This window comes from Pseudophryne corroboree, chromosome 6, assembly GCF_028390025.1.
Source record: "Pseudophryne corroboree isolate aPseCor3 chromosome 6, aPseCor3.hap2, whole genome shotgun sequence".
Classification (NCBI taxonomy): Eukaryota; Metazoa; Chordata; class Amphibia; order Anura; family Myobatrachidae; genus Pseudophryne; species Pseudophryne corroboree.
Genome location: NC_086449.1, coordinates 228839582 through 228859949, shown reverse-complemented (window position 1 = coordinate 228859949; position 20368 = coordinate 228839582). Strand labels below are relative to the sequence as shown.

The 20368-nt window shown below is 41.9% G+C and overlaps 1 protein-coding gene across 2 annotated transcripts in view; it reads right to left on the bottom strand.

The window, feature by feature from the left end:
- Positions 1 to 20368, bottom strand: part of AGBL1 (AGBL carboxypeptidase 1) — a 1210518-nt gene that overhangs the window by 444792 nt on the left and 745358 nt on the right. For both annotated transcript variants that reach the window (XM_063925754.1, XM_063925755.1), the window contains 2 exons: positions 13846 to 13977; positions 12315 to 12491 (listed from right to left, as the gene is read on the bottom strand). In XM_063925754.1, the coding sequence (XP_063781824.1) occupies positions 12315 to 12491; positions 13846 to 13977 (309 nt within the window). The remainder of the gene's footprint in view (positions 1 to 12314; positions 12492 to 13845; positions 13978 to 20368) is intronic.

The following is a 20368-nucleotide window of genomic DNA, read 5'->3' as shown; positions in this document are numbered from 1 at the left end:
CTAGGTATAATCTATTAGAATTATGTGATCTGCTTCTGTTTGTGTTAACTACTGTTGGTGTTACATATTGCAATTAGGTTGTCAAAGATATTTGCTCTAGCAGAAGAATTTAATACATACTATGAGAGACACTGCAAAATGTGAGTGTAAGGAGAGATCGTGAAATGGAAACAGTGATGGTGGGAAGATTTTATAGAATGAAACAAAGGAGGAGGAGAGTGTGAGTGGACCACTAGGAAGGGCACTACTATAAAGTCACACAATTGTGTCCTCACGATAACCTTACATAAACGGTCACATGTTCAATTTAACAAACCTTGCAGTACATATTGATTTGTGGGTCAGCAACATTCTCATTAGCCAACCTGTAAACGTACTCTGGGGCATTGATTATTTCAATTATACGTTATAATTACTTTTTTTCCCCCCACTTATTACATGCATAAAGATATTCTAACCAACACTTTTTGCTTTATCGACTGAAAGTATTGAAGGCTTAAAGTACTGTATGTATTGTATCAAGGAAATGCAGTATTCCAAATACGATATAACATAATGTAAACCCTTGCAACCATGATGATAAGTCTGACTCATGAGAAGAACTAACCTTTAAGCCTACTAACCTTTAAAATGTTCAGTTACTGTTTTGTATCTTGAGACTGGACCTTATGCAATAACCACTATGGGTTCTACTTTAATCAAGAGTTAAAAATATAATTTTAAAATCAAGTCTCCAGAATAAAATAGTTCAGAGTAATTTACTTACATGAAGCTAATGGTCCACTGCAGAAATCCAAAAGTGCTTAATATTAATTTTAACTACAAGTCTTTAACGGATTTAAACTTTTTTTTATTTTTATTTAAAGAGACAACTGAAAAGGGAACTCTTGTAAAAAAATAAAAAAAAAAATAATAAAAATCTTTCCTGTAGCTTTTGTGAGACACATGCATAACTAGGGTGGCGAATACCGGGCAACTTTTCCAATCCCGGGTATCGGGATTGAAAAATGGTCAATCCCGGGATTGGCGTTTCCCTCCTCGCTCCGCCCCGCATAACTCACCATAGCACCGGGGCGGGTGGGAAACATCCGCCTTACTCTCCCGGTGGCGTGTGATGGTGCAGCGTGACCTCATTGTATGTCACGCTGCGCTGGGGAGCTGGGAGAAGGAAGCCGGGCAGCGTCCGAGCTTCCTGAGGATGCTTAATGCTGATCCCTCAATCCCCAGGATTGGAGCTTCCAATCTGGGATTGAATACCGGCTTTTTTTGGGGCCGAAATCCCAGGATCCCGCTGATCCCAGGATTGGCCTCCCTATGCATAACCAGGTGTGATATATCTACGGATAGCATCTCTCAGTGTCTTACCATTTCTGAATGCACCTCTCAGTGCAAGATTCATTTACCTAAACAATATATTATAGATGCTAAGTGCTTAGTCTAATAAATCAGTTGTAGGGAGGCCAATACCGGGGATCGGTGGGATCCCAGCATTTAGGCCCAAAAATAGCTGGGATTCAATACCGGGATTGGAAGCGCCAATCACAGGGATTTTAGGATTAGGCGGTCCTTTGATTTTGTAGTGCCGGGCAGCATTGAGCGTCCTCAGGAGGATCAGATGCTGCCCCGATTCCCATGCGCAGTGTGATATAAAGTCACAAGTCACGCTGCGCAGCCAGCCGTCACCCGCAGGAAGTGTCCCACCCTTCCTCCTGCCGGTGTTGGTTAATAAATTATGGGAGCGGACGGGGTGGCCACACAGGAAAAATATACCATCCCGGGTATTGCTGGATTGACCATTTTTCAATCCAGATACCCGGGATTGAAAAAATGTCTCCGGATTGGCCTCCCTTATAAATCGTGCTTTGAACAAGCAAAAATAATTTATTTTTTGCTCAAACTTAAATCAATTCTAGAATTTCCAGGGATTGTGGTTGAGGACTTCATAAAGAACCTGCTACAGGCTGATATCAAATATTTATTTTGTAAGCTTTGAATATTGAGGCCTTATGGCATCTCTATCTTCTGAATAATCTCTATCCTAACTTGGGAGCTACATACTGTACCACCATGTTTACCCATTTATACACACTGGGTAGTTCAGTAACCTATATAGATTAGGTTGTGCTTTTGTCTCTTATATGCAGGGTATGAGCAACAGCTACACCAGGTGAAACTGGTTGAACATCTCCATTGCCCTTGAAAGCCAATAAACTAGCAGACCAATTGCCAATATAACAGTTTTGGTCACACTTTCTCTAGCACCCATGTGTGTCCGCTAATTCCCCAGGCACTCTTAAATTAGTATGCATGGGTGAGGTTCTGTCTAAGTCATTGACCTAGCAGACCATAACTCATGAAAATGCATAGTTTGCATATAAAATGTGTTTGACACCGTACTATGATGCAGGGGACTGGCCAGAAGGAAAAATTTTTACTTTAGTTGGCCAGCTAGACAAATGATTCAATATTTTGAAACATTCCCTGAATTTAAATGAAATAACATTTGGCGTATAATTAGGTGCAGTTTATGTATGATTTTTTTATTTTTATTTAAAAAGGTTGCAGTCACATACCTCAGTCAGGCACCACAGATGGTTGGGTACCATGGATTAAAGCCTATTGTGGGAGATAGAGAGATACTGTAAACATTAATAAAAATAGAAAAAAATAAAAAATATATAATTTTTGCAATACAAAACCCACAATTTGGATTAGATATCCAAATTCCAAACCGCGGGAAGATCCGAACCAGGACTCGGTTCAGATCAGATCTCCTCGGGAAGGAGAGAGTTTTGGTTTGGTTCGGATCCACAAAATTTGGGTGCATTCACATTCATATATCTGGAGAACTGAACCACACATGTAAAACAAATATATATTATAATCCCTTGATGAAGGATTTTATCGTTGTGGGAGTTGCATGATGTGCAAGACAGTTAAAGCCAACAAATCCAAGATATCAAGTTTTAAAGTAAATAATAAAGAATATAAAATCAGGAATTTTATAACCTGTCACACCAATAATGTTATTTATCTTATTGAGTGCGAATGTGGGCTATTTTATGTAGGCCGTACATCCCGAGCATTGAAAACACGCATGGGAGAGCACGTGAGGAATATTACGAAGGGGTTAGAAACACATAATTTATCCAATCATTTTAAACTTAAACATCACTGTAAAGTGACTGCGATTAAACAATTTATAGGAATACAACATATAAAAATCAACTGGAAAGACAGAGATTCCGAGAGTTTATTGGCAAAGGCCGAAATGAAATGGATCTTTAATTTAAAAACCATTGTCCCTGAAGGACTGAACAAGGAATTTGAAACAAAATGGTTCCTTTAAAATAACCAACCCCTCAAAATAAAAGTGCAGATTGGAAGTTAATGGCATTTTAGAGCAAATCTAGCTTTTACATATGAATTTTTACTTGGAAAACCATTTTTTTATCATTGTCTGTGTGTAGGATAATTATGTCAACATGTTCAGTTTATTTGTATTTAAAGCATGTATTTTTGATGTATATATACATTAACATTGATATCATTTTAATGGCCGCCACACCAGGAAACCATCACAGTTAACAGGAAGTCATCTGGAACGTAGAGAGGTGGAATACTGACGAGTAGAATAGGTCACGCCGCTCCCGGAAGTCCGTGTGCGTCTCCGGCGGTGGAACGCACGGCACTTCCGGGTACGGCTGTGGAACGCATGTCACTTCCGGGTATGCCGTAGATGGAACGCAAATGCGCTCCTAAACAGAGTTTTCAATCACTAGACGAATGGCATGATTTCTAACTACTTAGTGGGCGGTTTTAACACTGTTTTAGTGGCTGCAGCAACCACTCTGTGGACACAAGACCACATGATTAAATATGTGTCACACAGGAAGTAGATTATATTTAATAATATGGATATGTCTGTTTTATAACATTTTATAATAATGGTATTATCTTTTAATTTTTGAAGTCATAGAGGATTGAGTTATGTAAAATGAAAGTTAATTTTAATCATTTTGATAATGAGTGATTATGAATTGACAGGAAGTATGTTTTCACTTCCGGGTCAAATTCTAGTATAAAAAGGGGATACATGCAGGCATGGATCATTCTGCCCTGAGGAAGAGTTACACACAACTCGAAACGCGTTGGCGGCACTCAATGATCCATTACTTGCATCTAAAACAACAGGAGAACCTTGCCAGGTCCAGTGGCCAGCGTTTTGCATGAAGGGAGGGAGGGAGGAATTCCGTAACCTTCCAATTTTACTCTTTTCATTGCTCCATGCTGGGAGCTCGATACGGTACGGTTCCAATTTTATCATAGACTGAAGTTGTCACTTTTATAATTGGATAAAGAACATTTCCATGTATTTTATTATGCAATAAATTCACTTTTGTTCTGAAATACTACACTATATGCGCTATCTTTTTCCTTTTTTATGGTAACAACATCTCCATACAAGGATATCTTGAAATACTTTGAAATTGGAGAAGAATCAAATATCTATAAGAAGGATCACTGTGATTGAGACATAAGATTCACTTTGGGACTATTGATCAAGATTACCACGTGACTTTCATCTAGAAGGTGGTAGCGCCAACGGTGTATTCAACACCTTTTTGTTTCCTATTAGTCTTTTTGGTGATTGGGAGTCACCAGAATACACCTGGGCTGCTTTGTCTCCACCTAGCGCTATTTTCTGTCCTGTTTACATATTCTAAGGCATTTGGTGTGCCTCACTGGCCTCCTGTACAAAGCTAAGACACTTTTTAACCCTTTACTCAACTGTTTTTTGTAACGGTTTTTTTATTTTCTTTGTAATTAGATAGATAGATAGATAGATAGATAGATAGATAAAGATATCCTATCCTATCCTATTATATATACCAACATTTCGGTCCCATTCTTGGACCTTTTCCAAGGTTGCAACTGGTCACAGAAAGTCACAGTAGTCAACAGACCAGGTCTCCAGTTCCTTACTTTGGATTGTTGCTGTCTGTTGACTACTGTGACTTTCTGTGATTAGTTGCAACCTTGAAAAATGTCAAAGAACGGGACCAAAACGTTGGTGAGCACGTTTTCTGTGAGCATTTCAAAAATATTTTTTCCTGGAACTATTTATGCCATTATTAAATTTGTGAAACTTTGGAAAAATCTGGAGAGTGCTATCATTTCCACACAAGTGGAAAACACTGCACTGTACTATGGGTCCTGCCACATAGTGGGCAGGGCCTTGATTTGGCACCCCAGCTGTTACCTAGGTTGGGTGAGTGTGGGTGATACACTGCATGTATGTACGTACTGTATGTATGTATGGTTATATATATATATATATATATATATATATATATATATATATATATATATATATATATATATATATATATATATATATATATATATATATATATATATATAAGGCCACAGGCTATAAAAGGCCAAATTGGGTGTGGCACACAAGCCAGCCCTGTGTATATATTCCCCTATTTATCAGAGAGGGGAGTGCATTTATCAGCAATGTAGATTAAGGCTAGTGTATGGATTTGCAGAAAATTGAGTTCCCTTGGGTTGCAAGCTTAAACGTTTTAATCAAAGTATGACAAAATCCCCTCTGTTTTATTTGCTACATACACACAGATTTGCTGAATGACACTTTCACATACAATTTTTTGTTTAAGTTCTCTTTAAAAGAATACGGTTTACCGGTGGCCGGGATACCGGCTGTCATGATTCCGACAGCGGGATCCCAGCCACCAGTATGCCGGCAGCGGGCGAGCATTAGAAAGCCCCTCATAGGCTTGCTGCACTCGCCACAGGTTATATTCTCCCTCGATGGGTGTTGTGGACACCCACAGAGGGAGAAAAGCCTGTGGTGCTGGTGTTCCAGCGGCAGCATTTCACTGCCTGTCAGGATTTCCGGCATCAGCATCGTGACTGCCAGGATTTCTGCTCATCGCCTCCCCTTCATACACATCCAGCAAGTACACACCTGCCTGGCGTCACCTCATACTTGCCTACCCTTACGAAATGGCCAGGAGGCTCCCGAAAATTAGGTGGCACTACCGGCCCGCCAGGGAAGTGGGCAAGTCTACCGCATCCCTCTCCCCTACCCCCCCCCCCCCTTTCACCCGCTCACCCCTGGTGCGATTACGCGATTCATGTTAAATCGTATTATCATAGTTCCGCCCCTCAATGCACCCCAATGCACACATTACCGGCTTTGCAATGCCGGTAATGTGTGCATTGTAAGCAGTGGGCAGGCTTATGATGACACAATTGCATCTCCACGCACCCGGAGTGCCTTTGCCATGCCCTTGAACCGCCCCCTCCTGTGCAACCTGGCTGCTCACTCCCAGATGGAGCAGCCAAGAGTAGGCAAGTATGCAGCACCTGTTGCATGTACAGTACATAATTGTGAACAATTATGCCAGAAAACATGTGCTTCAACCCAGAGACACTTTTCTTCCCTAGTGTTACACATACATATAAACAGTCATTATTTATTAAGATGACTCCACAATAGGAAAAAAACACCAATATTTTAGATGTGTGTTTCAGCCATAGATTGATCATACTGAGCATTTTAATAGGCCTGAGTATTCTAAACAGCAGTATACGTAACTTTTGAAAGCAGCAAAATGTTGTATCTTGTGGAATTACTGTATTCATATTTCTCTCTTTCCAAAATCATCTTCGTAAATTCCAGCTAGCACAAACCAATCCCCTGTATGATGGCAATTTAGGGCTGTAGCTCTTGTAGGTTTTGCAAATTCTCACTACTTAGGGTTCAAACCTGGACAGCTTAAAATACAGACACATCCCAAAATCTCTCTTCAAACAGAAGGATCTTAGTCAGTCAAGGATAACAAAGTAAATCTAAGCCCTGCTTTGTTTTGACAGGTAGGATTTTCCATTCTGCCTTTCTCCTATTAGGCTTGATCTTTTCAAAATTGACTTAATCTAAGTTACAGAAAAATCCAAAGGCAGAAGATGCAAAGTGGCAACATGGCCTAGTTCTATAAAACGCTGCAAAGCATCAGCATACTATGGCAATGATCAGCCTCTGCAAGTTTACCTACTGTAAAAGGCTTAGCTTGCATAGATGTTTCTTCCCTTGAACTTGATGTCATTTAATATTTCCTCAAAGCCCCCACCTGCTAAACCCATTTATATTATAGATGGTTACTATAAAGAATAGCGGTTCCTCTCAAATCATATATTAAATCCCTGACTGAATACTGTCAAGACGATAGTATGGAAACACTAAATTCTCAGAAGACATCAGATGGCTGAGCGGTGATGAAATAATGTGCCTGCTTTCTGTATAGATGCAAGTGGGTGGAATAATATGGTATAGAAGCCATGCACGTCAAAAGCGGTTTGATACACTGCCCTAAAAATCACACCTTAAAAGCAGAATTCATCAACTGCTTGAATGAATGGTTGATACCAGCTTATGACGAATAAAGTGTTAGAATATTAATAAAACCTTTTGCTGTGCTGAACTTTATCCATGTAAAACCAAGGAAATGTTACCACAGAAGTATCTGGAGTACTTTACCCTACATGGGGCATCAGAAATGTAATGGCTTGAATTTAAGCTACAGAATATTTTTATCTATGGTGGTGAACTTTTATATGTATGTTTTTCTGTGTTCCATGTTATTTGGTACATCTTTAATATTACTGTGAGTCAAAACAATGATTATTTAAAACCGTGCACAGCCCAGAAAGCCTATCTTTGTCTTTTGGCTATTGCTCATTCCCTTTTTTACTCAGCAGGTACAGACTTTAGGTTATAATATATAAAACCACAGGTGAAAACTGTCTAAGTGTACTCATGGTCTGAATTAAACATTTAGTGGCCAAATGAGAGTTACACACAATCATACCAACAGTCCCCATTTTGGCAGCACAGTCCCACTTTTCGGGTACTGACCTGCCATCCCACCCATGGTCTGCAGTGTCTTGCCGGCACCCCGGCCGCCAGAATGGAGATAGGGAGGCTAGCACAACGAAGCCTCTAGTGGGCACGCTGCTCTCGCCACACTGCAGGCTCGGTGGCTCGTTGCGCTTGCCACAGGTTCTATTACCTCTCTACGGGTGTCATGTACATCCACGAGTGGGAATAGCCTGTTGGCGGGGATTCTGGCTGACGGCATTGTCAGTGGTCAGGATTTCAGGGTCTGTATTCTGGCAATGCAACTGCATCCCAACTACTGTCCTTGATACGCCCTCACTAAAATGAACCTACATATAGACATAATGTTGCCACCAGTTACACCTGTTCAGACACAAGTGATGATGTGACAGTTGTGCACATACGCTTGGCTACAGGACACATGCAGGCCTAAAAATCACAAGATCCATCCACATAACCGACATGCTCTAGTCTCCACTTTGCATCAGACCCTTACTGTGGAATGCTAAACCAGAGAAAGCCGGCAGTTCTACAGATAAAGTGCCAAATAAATATTGAAGAAGTGACTACGTCTCTGGTGATAAAGACTAGAGCTCCTTTTTCAGAAAAAAGTACACATCAACAATGCAAGTTCAAGTCAAGACAGAGCTGGTTATTGTCATGAGTTTCCATTAACAATATTGTAAATCCAATGGTTTATGTTCCTGAGGGAGGACTAGACTTTCTTTATTGCGCCAATGCCCTTCATGGGATTGTTACCATTGAATAAATCCAGTCAAAATGAACCACAAATGTAACATTAAAGAAAGTATTTGCACTCAGCGTATGTGTAGTTATTCCTCTTAATAAATAATGCATTACCTTCTAAGTGATCCTTGACAAATGTTAAGCACTAATAAAAGGTCACAACATACAGATGTACCCACCCTACAAAAACATGACTGAGAATATCATCAATATCTGGGGTACAATGATTCAGTAGTTACTGACTAATCCATGGTGCTGCATAAGGTAATTTCAAATGTACGACAATTTCAATACAAACATTATATATTTAGCAACCCGGTGCTAGTAACATGTTATAGTAAATGCACATGAAGAGACATATATACTTTATTACACCATAATCTCTTATATGCACTTCAGTAGTTCATCCTAAAAGATGTAGGGCTCTATTTATTACAGGTGATAGCACCCAGCAATACTCGAGTAAGCAGAGATGGACGTCATTGCTGGCCAGTTGGGGTTCCTGCTGGTCATGTGGCCAAACATTGGCAGCTACATAGTAGCACTGCACCCAGAAGATTAGTCTCTGCCTTCTTGGTGCAGAATCGTAAAAAAAAAAAATGTATAACAGAATAAAAGGAATGGTGCTGGCAGTAGAGGTATCTATATCGCAGATGGCATCCACACTGGCATTTTCTATAGCATTTTATGAAACTTGAGAAACAGGAGATCCCGTAAATATGTCCGTTTCCACCGGATTTGTCCTATTGATAAATAATCCCCTTATTTTTATAGTGTCATTATTTCTTGGAGATCAATGCTCTGAGCATGACTCTCATACACTGTATCAGACATAAGCAGGGACAGAATCAGTCTGTTTTACCCAAGGGCATAGCTACCATAGGTGCAGGCAGTGCAGCTGCTATGGGGCCCAGAGATGAGAGGGGACCACCTTCCCTGTCAAAGTTACATGTGTTATATACATTTTTCACCATTGGGTAGTACGTAGGGGTCCTTTCAAAAATTTTCCTTCGGGACTGCAATATATCTACAGCAGGTATGCCCCTAAACTTGCTCATTGTAGAGTGGTATAAAATGAACTGTAGGGCATTTTAATGTTATATAAAGTAATATGAACTGGGGTGCTGTAATGAGGCACCATATGAACGTGGAGCACTATATATAATAATGTGAATTGGGGGTACTGTGTGGCATAAAGTGTACTGGCAGCTCTGAAATGTGACATACTGTAGGGTGACCTTAATCACAGCTGCGATTCATAAAACAAACTAGGGCACTGCTATGGGGCATAACATTAACTAAGGCTCTACTATGGTTCAGAAAATGCACTACAGTACTGTAGAACACTATTATAGGGCATACAATTAACTGCTCTGCAGAGGAGTGTCTCTCTAGAAGCATTGGGACGGGGACTCCTTCAAATGTTTCTATGGGGCCCACAAAGTTTTGGCTACGCCCCTGGTTTTACCAGCAGATGGGATGCCGGCTGTCAGTATACCAGAAGCGGCATCCCATCTATCGGAATCCCAGCAGCTAGACAGCAAGTTCCCTCCCATGTTCCCTGCACTTGCCACGCTTCAGGCCTGGTGGTTCGCTTTGCTGGCCACAGGTTATGGTACCACTCTGTTGGTGGCATGGACCCACCAACCGAGTGGGAATACCCCGCGGAGGTCAGGATTCTGTGGAGATTCCAGTGCCAGTATTTTAACTGCATCCAGACAGCCAGTATTTTAACTGCATCTCGCAGGTACAATCCACTTGCACTGCATACTGCCATCTATAGGGCTGGTGACAGCAGTACGGAGAATTTTAAGAGCTTAAAATTATCCTGAACCGCCAGAAAGAAAATACAATTTCATATAAATTCCAGAGCACTGCACTCTATTTTATGTTCTAGAAGATCTCAGTTAATATAACACCAATTTATTTAATAATGCAGTGCTTCTGTGTAGAATGCATTAAAGTAAGAGATTATGCCAATATAGGAAGTAGGGTATATACTGTTATTTGAAGTACAATTACTCTACAATAACACAGCATGAAGTGATATTTATCTTTTCACCATTTGATGAAATCTCTATACCTCCTGCTATCTAGTCAGAGATCAGGAACATTCTCTTCTACCATCATATTACTTCAATGCAGCTACATTCCAATGTAAATAATAACTGCACTGCTTGTGTATTCAGGATTACAGCACTAAACTCGACAGTGAACAATGCTGTCTTTTTTATATGAATATGTATATAAATAGCTAAAGAAAAATTTACGATTTTAGTCTTCATGAAACAAAATGAACTACAGATGTGTATATTCATTAACTAAAATGCTTAATATATCTGGCCAGTGTAGGCTATACTCAATTTAAGATAAAAGATTTGATTGATGAGCACATTACCTCATATACAGACTGAACAATTTTTTACAGTAAAATATTCTGTATTGTTAAGATTATGTTTATACTGTATGTGTATATATTGTGTGACAAAAAAAAAACAGACATCACTGTGACACTTATTTTAAAAAGCTTTTACAGACTCAATTAAAATCATGTAATTGCCAAATACAAAACAATCCTGCATTTGGACAGTCCAGTATTTGTAGCTGACTGGACCTTCAGCAAACAGGTTGAATGTGCAGTTCTGAAGGAGCTACATTAGTGTAGTCTATAGTGCCGTAACAAGGCTGCAGTGCTCCTTGTACTGGTCCTGCCCCCGGGGTGCATGGCATTGCACAGCACCATGGCATGCAGGGTCGCCAGCACCAGGCAGTATACACTGAGTGTCTTCAGGACAATGCGGACGGCTGTACAGGCTGCATGCCCAGAGCGTCAAAAGGAATCTTAGGGAAGCACTGCAGTATCCTGCTAGCCAGATGCAGGGGCTGTGGGGCAGTAATGGTGCCACTCCCCCGGCTCCCGGGCAATGGCACCGCTCACACATCCCTGGTAGTGACAACTTACTATACATAGTTAAATGCAGTCATAGGGCCACAATCAATTAGTCCCATTAATTTAACGGGGCTGGAAAAAAAAGTGGTAGCCTCAAGCTTTAACTCCCGGGGCTATTCAATTACAGACCTTTTTTCTTGCCTGTTAATTAACCAATTAAATATCTATTATATTCTAGAAGCAGCCAGAGAAATGTTAAGTAGAATCTGATTAGTTGATATGGAGCAGCCCCATCCAGCTTCTATGGGCTATAGACAATGCAGTCCATAGAAACCGTGAGTTTGTACATACGCACTCAAGCAGCCACTTGTGTACATGCGCAGGTCCTGGTGCCTGACAGATCCATTGCACAGGCACCTGTGCCCAGCTGTCCGAGGTCTGCTCTCTCCTCTCCTGTTCCAGCATGGGCAGTGGTAGCTCCCTTGCCTTAAAAAGTAGGAGATGCCACTGATCTTGAGTATAAAAATGCTCAACAGTGTAAACTATGGTAAACATAGTGCAATCTAAAAAATGATAAAGGATTTATGTATTAGTTTAACAAAATTCACAGGGTTTATTGGTGCAAGTGCAGAATATACCAATATTTCAGTCCCTCCAGAGACTATTCTCAAGGCTGTCATAGTTTCATAGTATATACATATACCACAGGTCAGTGTTGGTAGGACCAAACAGAGAACCAAACCAATTTACCTTGTATGGCCCTTGACTGAAACCACAATATGTGCTTTCCATTGTGTAGCTTCTTAATACTCCAATTTCATGCCAGACTACGACACGTGCCGTTGATTCTCTGGCCTTTTCCACTAGAAAGCTGCTGTGAGCCATTGAGAATGCTGGAGCAATTTTATCAAGGACTTTAGGTAGTGTCTACAGCATAGAATAAGAGAAGAAAAGAAAATGAATATTCAAATATGTAATGCAGGCAGCGTTTCCATTCATGTTACACACAGGTACATAACAGAAAGTTTGTGAACCCATTAAAAACCATATACACATTGTTGAAAATTTTCCTGGTTTTCAACTAAATCCTAATGATAAAAACAATCTGATTAAACCTAAAATGCGCACTAACAGTATGTGCGTCTAAATGGCCTTGATGAATGTATAGACTTACAGCTGAGCAAAGTTTATTACTGTGAATAGAGCACTATAGTGAAGAATTAAAGTAAGTACAAAGGCTACCATGAAATATTCTGACTGCTGTTAGGTTTCTAAATCCAGTGTGTAGGGAAGAAGAGCATGGCAACGAGACATTAATCATGCCAAAATGCTGGGCCGTAAGTAGTTTGTGGAAGGGACACCGCACATAGAGCTGCAGGGTAGTGGGCGCTGTTGGCACCACTTGACAATTATCTGCTTTAATTACTTTCAAGTACAGCTTCCCCTCTTTTTGAAGCCCAGCATCTCCTGTCTGCCCTCGTCTCCTACCCTGACCACTTCTGTCGCTAATACCTATACAACATTCATGAACGCAGCTTGAGATTTCTTTGTTATTCAGTCACACTGTCCTTTATTACATTTCAAGATGCTGACACACAGTACCCAGGATTCTAACCCATTGCCTGTGGCATTGCAGTCAGACAATATATTAATTGAGCAATCTGCCCCTACATTGAAAGGTAGAGAATTCCAAGATAGAGAATTCTATTTACAGAATTAGAAGCTTACCTTGTACTTTGTGAAAAAATAAAATAAAATTATCAGCATTGCGGCTAAGCAGATTATGTAGTGTGTGGCTGCAAGAGATTGGATGTGTGGCTACATAGATCTGTTCCATTGCAATGTTGATTATTTTTTTACAAGGTACCAGTAGCTTCTTATAGTGTTCATAGTTTTTATGCAGGATCACATAACTCAATGAGTAGGGTGCTTGATTAGAATTCAACCGGTTATAGATTTGAATCCTGGGTATGGCAGTACATTGGAATGTGTTAAAAAGAGGATGTTTGTCCAAATCCGTTTTCTTGCATTGGTCTATAAATGTGTGTGTGTGTATATTCACTATCTCTCTCTCTCTCTCTCTCTCTCGTGTGGTATGGGGCATTATAGCATTGACTCTCTCTGGGATCAATCTTGTTATCACCCCTACCCACAAGGCCTGCACAAACTAGGTTTTGCCTTGTAAATATTTGCCACTTCAAAAAAAAAAAAAAGTAAGAGTTCAGCCGGAGTTTCTGAGTTCCGGCCGTCTCGCAAGTCGTTACATCTGGCGCATACGTACCCTATATCCAACATCCTCCAAGAGAATAGACGAGTCCACTACACAGCCAGCTTGCCACAGAGTCTCCTTTATGCTGCATCCATAGAAAAACACATTCTTTCTCTGAGAATGACCATGATAATCACAGAAAACCTGCAAATAAAAGATAACATTAAACTACTTTTTACTTTCATTTCCAATTCAAACCTGTGTTTATATTGCTTTTATTTGTGTATAACAATTGTGTATTTGGAACATATCAAATGGCCTTCTTTTCACTTTAACTTAATCTTTTCTCTCTTTTATTCATTTATAGACTTTCTGCTTCTATGTCCTCCAGATATCATTTTAATATACTGCTTGGAAGGCCAGAGGTTTCTTAGCCTCAGGCAAGAGCTGCAGGGCTCACCTAATAGGCAGGTAATGACATAGCTCTAACTCTTTATTAAATATTCCACAAACTAACAAGCCTTGCTTAATGAAGAAAAAATATGATTAAACAATCTTTATTGAGAACTGTAATGCCATAATCTAACTCTCCAGTAAACGAGCCATTATTTATACTCCATTTACATTTTTCTTCTCATGTGTGCTCCCTGTCCCAGCAATGCAGATATGCTTTCTTATGATAAATTTCTACAGAGAAAACCTGGCTCAGAGAGAGAGAGAGTGCGCAAGAGAGAAATTCTCCATAAAGCGCGGAGAACATTCTTCTATAATACAGTGCACCTGGCTACGAATCAGTTGTTTAGTTTCTTACAAATAAGAATGACAAATCAAATGTCAGTATCACACTGCATTAAGCTGGCTCATTCCTAAACAGCTACAGCTAAGCTAGCAGGTTTTAGAGACACATTTAAATAAAAATGTGAGAAACTTTATGTAGTAATAAAAGAAAGTAAGGATGGTATAGGGGTGATCAATATTTGTTTCACAATACATAACTAATTTGTAACCACCTGATTTTTCTCTTGAGATGTAGGGGTATATCTAGTAAGGTGTGAGTTTAGAAGCGGAGATGTTGGCCATAGTAACCAATCAGAATCCAATTAACATTTATCTAGCTGCTTCTAGAAGATAATAGCTAGAATCTGATTGGTTGCTATGGGGGAATATCGCCACTTCTTAAAAACCCACACCTTAGTAAATATACCCAGTAGGGTCCCGGCCACCTGTAGCAATAAACAGTCTTTGGGGGTTGGTAGTTGGGTTTTGGTCCTACTTTATTTTTATTATTTTATATTTTGAGACACAGGTGAAAGTAAAAGGCTTTGAGATATGTAAAGGCCATTGAAGAGAAGGTGAACAGATGAAAGTAGACATACAGGGGCCAAAATATAACACATGAACTTGTTTACAGTAAAAAGAAGGAACAAAAAGGGATAAATGGTAAGACATTGTAGAGAATAAAATTATGGATTGTTCGGAAAGCAGACAAGACACAAGCTAGTCAATATGAGTCTAGGTGCATATGAGAAAGGTCAGGATGAAATTATCCAATAGCATGCCATAAATGATTTGCAAGAGGGATCAAATCTCCCATCATCCAGAAAAAGATAGAAAAGACTCTACTAGACTGACAGAGATGGCACAATCCCCCATAGAGGTCCATGTATGAAAGCCTGGGCACAGCCAGAGATGTGGGGTCTATTAGTATAGTCATCAGAGATACTGTATGTTGCAGTGTGAAACATACATGGTCGTGTCACATTATTATGACCAACAGCTAATAGCCAGAGTAACCACTGTGCAGCACAGACAGCAGCTAGATGGGCTGAACTGTCATTTTAGACACCCATCAGGTTCATTTTGACGGTGATCTGATCCACTGTAGCATGTCGGTCAGCCCTCACACCTTCGTAGCAGATGTTCACCTCTTACATCAATGGCACGTCGTACCCTGCAGTTTCCACATAGGTTATTTGCAATGGTGTCACTCATGATACATCACCACCTGAACAGTTCACAAACTGCGCTGTTTCATAAATACTACCCCCATTTGGCCTGAAGCCGATAATCAACCCTTTTTGCAACTCAATAATTCGTCCCTTTCACCCACGACATCAACAAGTGATGTGTGCAGACGGCCTATCACACACCTTTTCTTTATAGCTCAAAATACAAAACAAGCTTAAGAGTAGATATTAGTGAAATGCTTGAGTAAATAGATAAGTCTTTAGTCTATTTTTGAAGGATTCTAGAGTGGAGGCTTCTCACACTATGCGAGGAAGAGAGTTCCATATATTCGGAGCCACAAAGTTCAAAGTTTAACCCCTAGAGTTCTTCATCTACAGATCGTAGTAATCAAGTGGGGCAGTGTGGATTCAGAAACTGCTTCAAGTACCTTGGGCTCTGGTCATGTAGGGATTTGAAAATGAGTAAGCCAATCTTAAAAACTATTCACCATTTTAGAGGTAGCCAGTGAAGGGTGTAGACAATTGGTATTATGTGGCTAGAACGGGTTGGTTAATAGTCTGGCAGATGCATTTTGGACCATCTGCAAGTGAAGCAGTGCAATTATTTTGCTAGGAGACCAAGGTAGAGGGCATTGCAGTAGTCTAGACGTGATAATACAAATACACGTATGACTTTAAGCAGGTCTTCTGAGGGAATTAAATGCTTGATTCTAGCTATGTTCCTCATATGAAAGAATGAGGATTTGATTGTGGCCGACACCGGATGTTTAAGTGTCAGCCCACTATCCCCGACAAAACCAAGATTCAGAACATGTTCAGTGTTTTGTAGTTCTGAAACCCAAAGCGTAAGTCCTGTCAGTTGGCTATGCTGCAGTCCTGTGCTGTGACCCATCATCAGGACTTGTTTTATCAGGGTTCAGTCTCAGCCAACTGGCACTCATCCACTCCTGGAGCTCAAATGGAGACAGACTATCTGACTTAAAAGTGGGTGAGAACCTGGGATCTAGTGATCATCAAGCAGTATGATTCAGCATAAAGACAGAGACTGACTCATCCCATACAAAAATAAAGGTGTTGGATTTTAGGAAGTATGATTTTGTATGGGAAAATGTGTAAGCGATTCTTTGGCAGAGTGGAGGGACTTGTAAGCAATGCAGGAGAGGTGGGAAACATTAAAAATTGCAATATTAAAGGCAACAGACCTTTGTAAAAAAAAGTGTTAGGAAAAACACAAGGAAGAGGAAGCAAGTGTGGTTTGCGAAAGTAGCAAATTTTGTGAAAGCAAAAAAAAATAAGAATTTACTCACAGGTAATTCTATTTCTCGTAGTCCGTAGTGGATGCTGGGTACTCCGTAAGGACCATGGGGAATAGACGGGCTCCGCAGGAGACTGGGCACTCTAAAAGAAAGATTATGTACTATCTGGTGTGCACTGGCTCCTCCCTCTATGCCCCTCCTCCAGACCTCAGTTACGGAAACTGTGCCCGGAAGAGCTGACACTACAAGGAAAGGATTTGGAATCCAGGGTAAGACTCATACCAGCCACACCATACAACTCGTGATAACTATACCCAGTTAACAGTATGAATAACAACTGAGCCTCACTGAACAGATGGCTCATAACAATAACCCTTTAGTTAAGCAATAACTACCTACAAGTATTGCAGAAAATCCGCACTTGGGACGGGCTCCCAGCATCCACTACGGACTACGAGAAATAGAATTACCGGTGAGTAAATTCTTATTTTCTCTGACGTCCTAGTGGATGCTGGGTACTCCGTAAGGACCATGGGGATTATACCAAAGCTCCGAAATGGGCGGGAGAGTGCGGATGACTCTGCAGCACCGCATGAGCAAACTCAAGGTCCTCCTCAGCCAGGGTATCAAACTTGTAGAATTTTGCAAACGTGTTTGATCCCAACCAGGTAGCAGCTCGGCAAGGTTGTAATGCCGAGACCCCTTGGGCAGCCGCCCAAGAAGAGCCCCCTTCCTCGTGGAATGGGCTTTTACTGATTTAGGATGCGGCAGTCCAGCCGCAGAATGTGCAAGTTGAATCGTGCTACAGATCCAGCGAGCAATAGTCTGCTTAGAAGCAGGAGCACCTAGCTTGTTGGGTTCATGCAGGATAAACAGCGAGTCAGTATTTCTGACTCTAGCCGTCCTGGAAACCTAGATTTTCAGGGCCCGGACTACATCCAGCAACTTGGAGGCCTCCAAGTCCCGAGTAGCCGCAGGCACCACAATAGGTTGGTTCAATGAAAGGCTGATACCACCTTATGTAGAAATTGGGGACGAATCCTCAATTCTGCCCTGTCCCTATGGAAGATCAGATAATGGCTTTCACATGACAAAGCAGCCAATTCTGACACACGCCTAGCCGAAGCCAAGGCCAAATATATATGACCACTTTCCACGTGAGATACTTCAACTCCACGTTCTGAAGTGGCTCAAAACAATGTGATTATAGGAAATCCAACACTACGTTGAGATCCCAAGGTGCCACTGGAGGCACAAAAGGGGGCTGAATATGCAGCACTCCCTTAACAACGTCTGAACTTCAGGCAGCGTCTTTCCTAGCCTTTAACAGCGTAGGAATCACTTCATCTGGAACGCCCTTTTCCGTTAGGATCCAGCGTTCAACCGCCAAGCCTTCAAACGCAGCCACGGTAAGTCTTGGAACAGACAGGGCCCCTGCAGTAACAGGTCCCGTCTGAGAGACAGAGGTCATGGGTCCTCCGAGATAATTTCTTGTAGTTCTGGGTACCAAGTTCTTCTTGGCCAATCCGGAACTACGAGTATAGTTCTTACTCCTCTCTTACTTACTATCATCAGTACCTTGGGTATGAGAGGAAGAGGAGGGAACACATAAACCGACTGGTACACCCTCGGTGTCACTAGTGCGTCCACAGCTATCGCCTGAGGGTCTCTTGACCTGGCGCAATACTTTTTTAGCTTTTTGTTGAGGCGGGACGCCATCATGTCCACCTGTGGCCATTCCCAACGGTTCACAATCTGCGTGAAGACTTCTGGATGAAGTCCCCACTCTCCCGGGTGGAGGTCGTGCCTGCTGAGGAAGTCTGCTTCCTAGTTTTCCACACCCGGAATGAACACTGCTGACAGTGTTAGCACGTGATACTCCGCCCATCGGAGAATCCTTGTGGCTTCTGCCAACGCCATCCTGCTTCTTGTGCCGCCTTGTCGGTTTACATGGGCGACTGCCGTGATGTTGTCTGACTGAATCAGCACCGGCTGGTTTTGAAGCAGGGGTTCTGCTTGCCTTAGGGCATTGTAAATGGCCCTTAGGTCCAGAATATTTATGTGTAGGGAAGTCTCCTGACTCGACCATTGTCCTTGGAAGTTTCTTCCCTGAGTGACTGCTCCCCAACCTCGGAGGCTTGCATCCATGGTCACCAGGACCCTGTCCTGAATGCTGAATCTGCGGCCCTCGAGAAGATGAGCACTCTGCAGCCACCACAGCAGAGACACCCTGGCCCTCGGGGACAGGGTGATCAGCCGATGCATCTGAAGATGCGATCCTCACTTGTCTAACAGGTCCCACTGAAAGTTCCTTGCATGGAACCTGCCGAAGGGAATTGCTTCGAAAGAAGCTACCATCTTTTCCAGGATTCGCGTGCAATGATGCACCGACACCTGTTTTGGTTGCAGGAGGTCTCTGACCAGAGATGACAACTCCTTGGCCTTCTCCTCCGGGAGAAACACCACCTTCTGTTCTGTGTCCAGAAACACGCCCAATATCAGCAGACACGTCGTAGGAACCAGCTGCGACTTTGGGATATTCAGAATCCAGCCGTGCTGTTGTAGCACTTCCTGAGATAGTGCTACTCCGATCAACGACTGCTCCTTGGACCTCGCCTTTATAAGGAGATCGTCCAAGTACGGGATAATTATAACTCCCTTCTTTCGAAGGAGTATCATCATTTTGGCCATTACCTTGGAACACACCCTCGGTGCCGTGGACAGACCAAACGGCAACGTCTGGAATTGGTAATGGCAGTTCTGTACCACAACCTTGAGGTACTCCTGGTGAGGTGGGTAAATGGGGACATGTAGGTAAGCATCCATGATGTCCAGTGACACTATAATATCCCCCTCTTCCAGGCTTGCAATAACCGCCCTGAGCGATTCTATTTTGAACTTGAACTTCCTTATATAAGTGTTCAAGGATTTCAAATTTAGAATGGGTCTCACCGAACAGTCTGGTTTCGGTATCACAAACATTGTGGAATAGTAACCTCGTCCCTGTTGAAGGAGAGGAACTTTAATTATCACCTGCTGGAGGTACAGCTTGTGACTTGCCGCCGCCAGTACTACCTCCCTTTCCTTGGGAGTAGCAGGCAAGGCTGATTTGAGGTAACGGCGAGGGGGAGACGTCTCGAACTCCAGCTTGTATCCCTGAGATACCTGTAGAACCCAGAGATCCACCTGTGAGCGAACCCACTGGTCGCTGAAGTTCCGGAGACGGGCCCCCACCACACCTGGCTCCACCTGTGGAGCCCCAGCGTCATGCGGTGGACTTAGTGGAAGCAGGGGAGGATATTTGTTCCTGGGAACTGGCTGTCTGGTGCAGCTTTTTCCCTCTACCCCTGCCTCTGGGCAGAAAGGACGCGC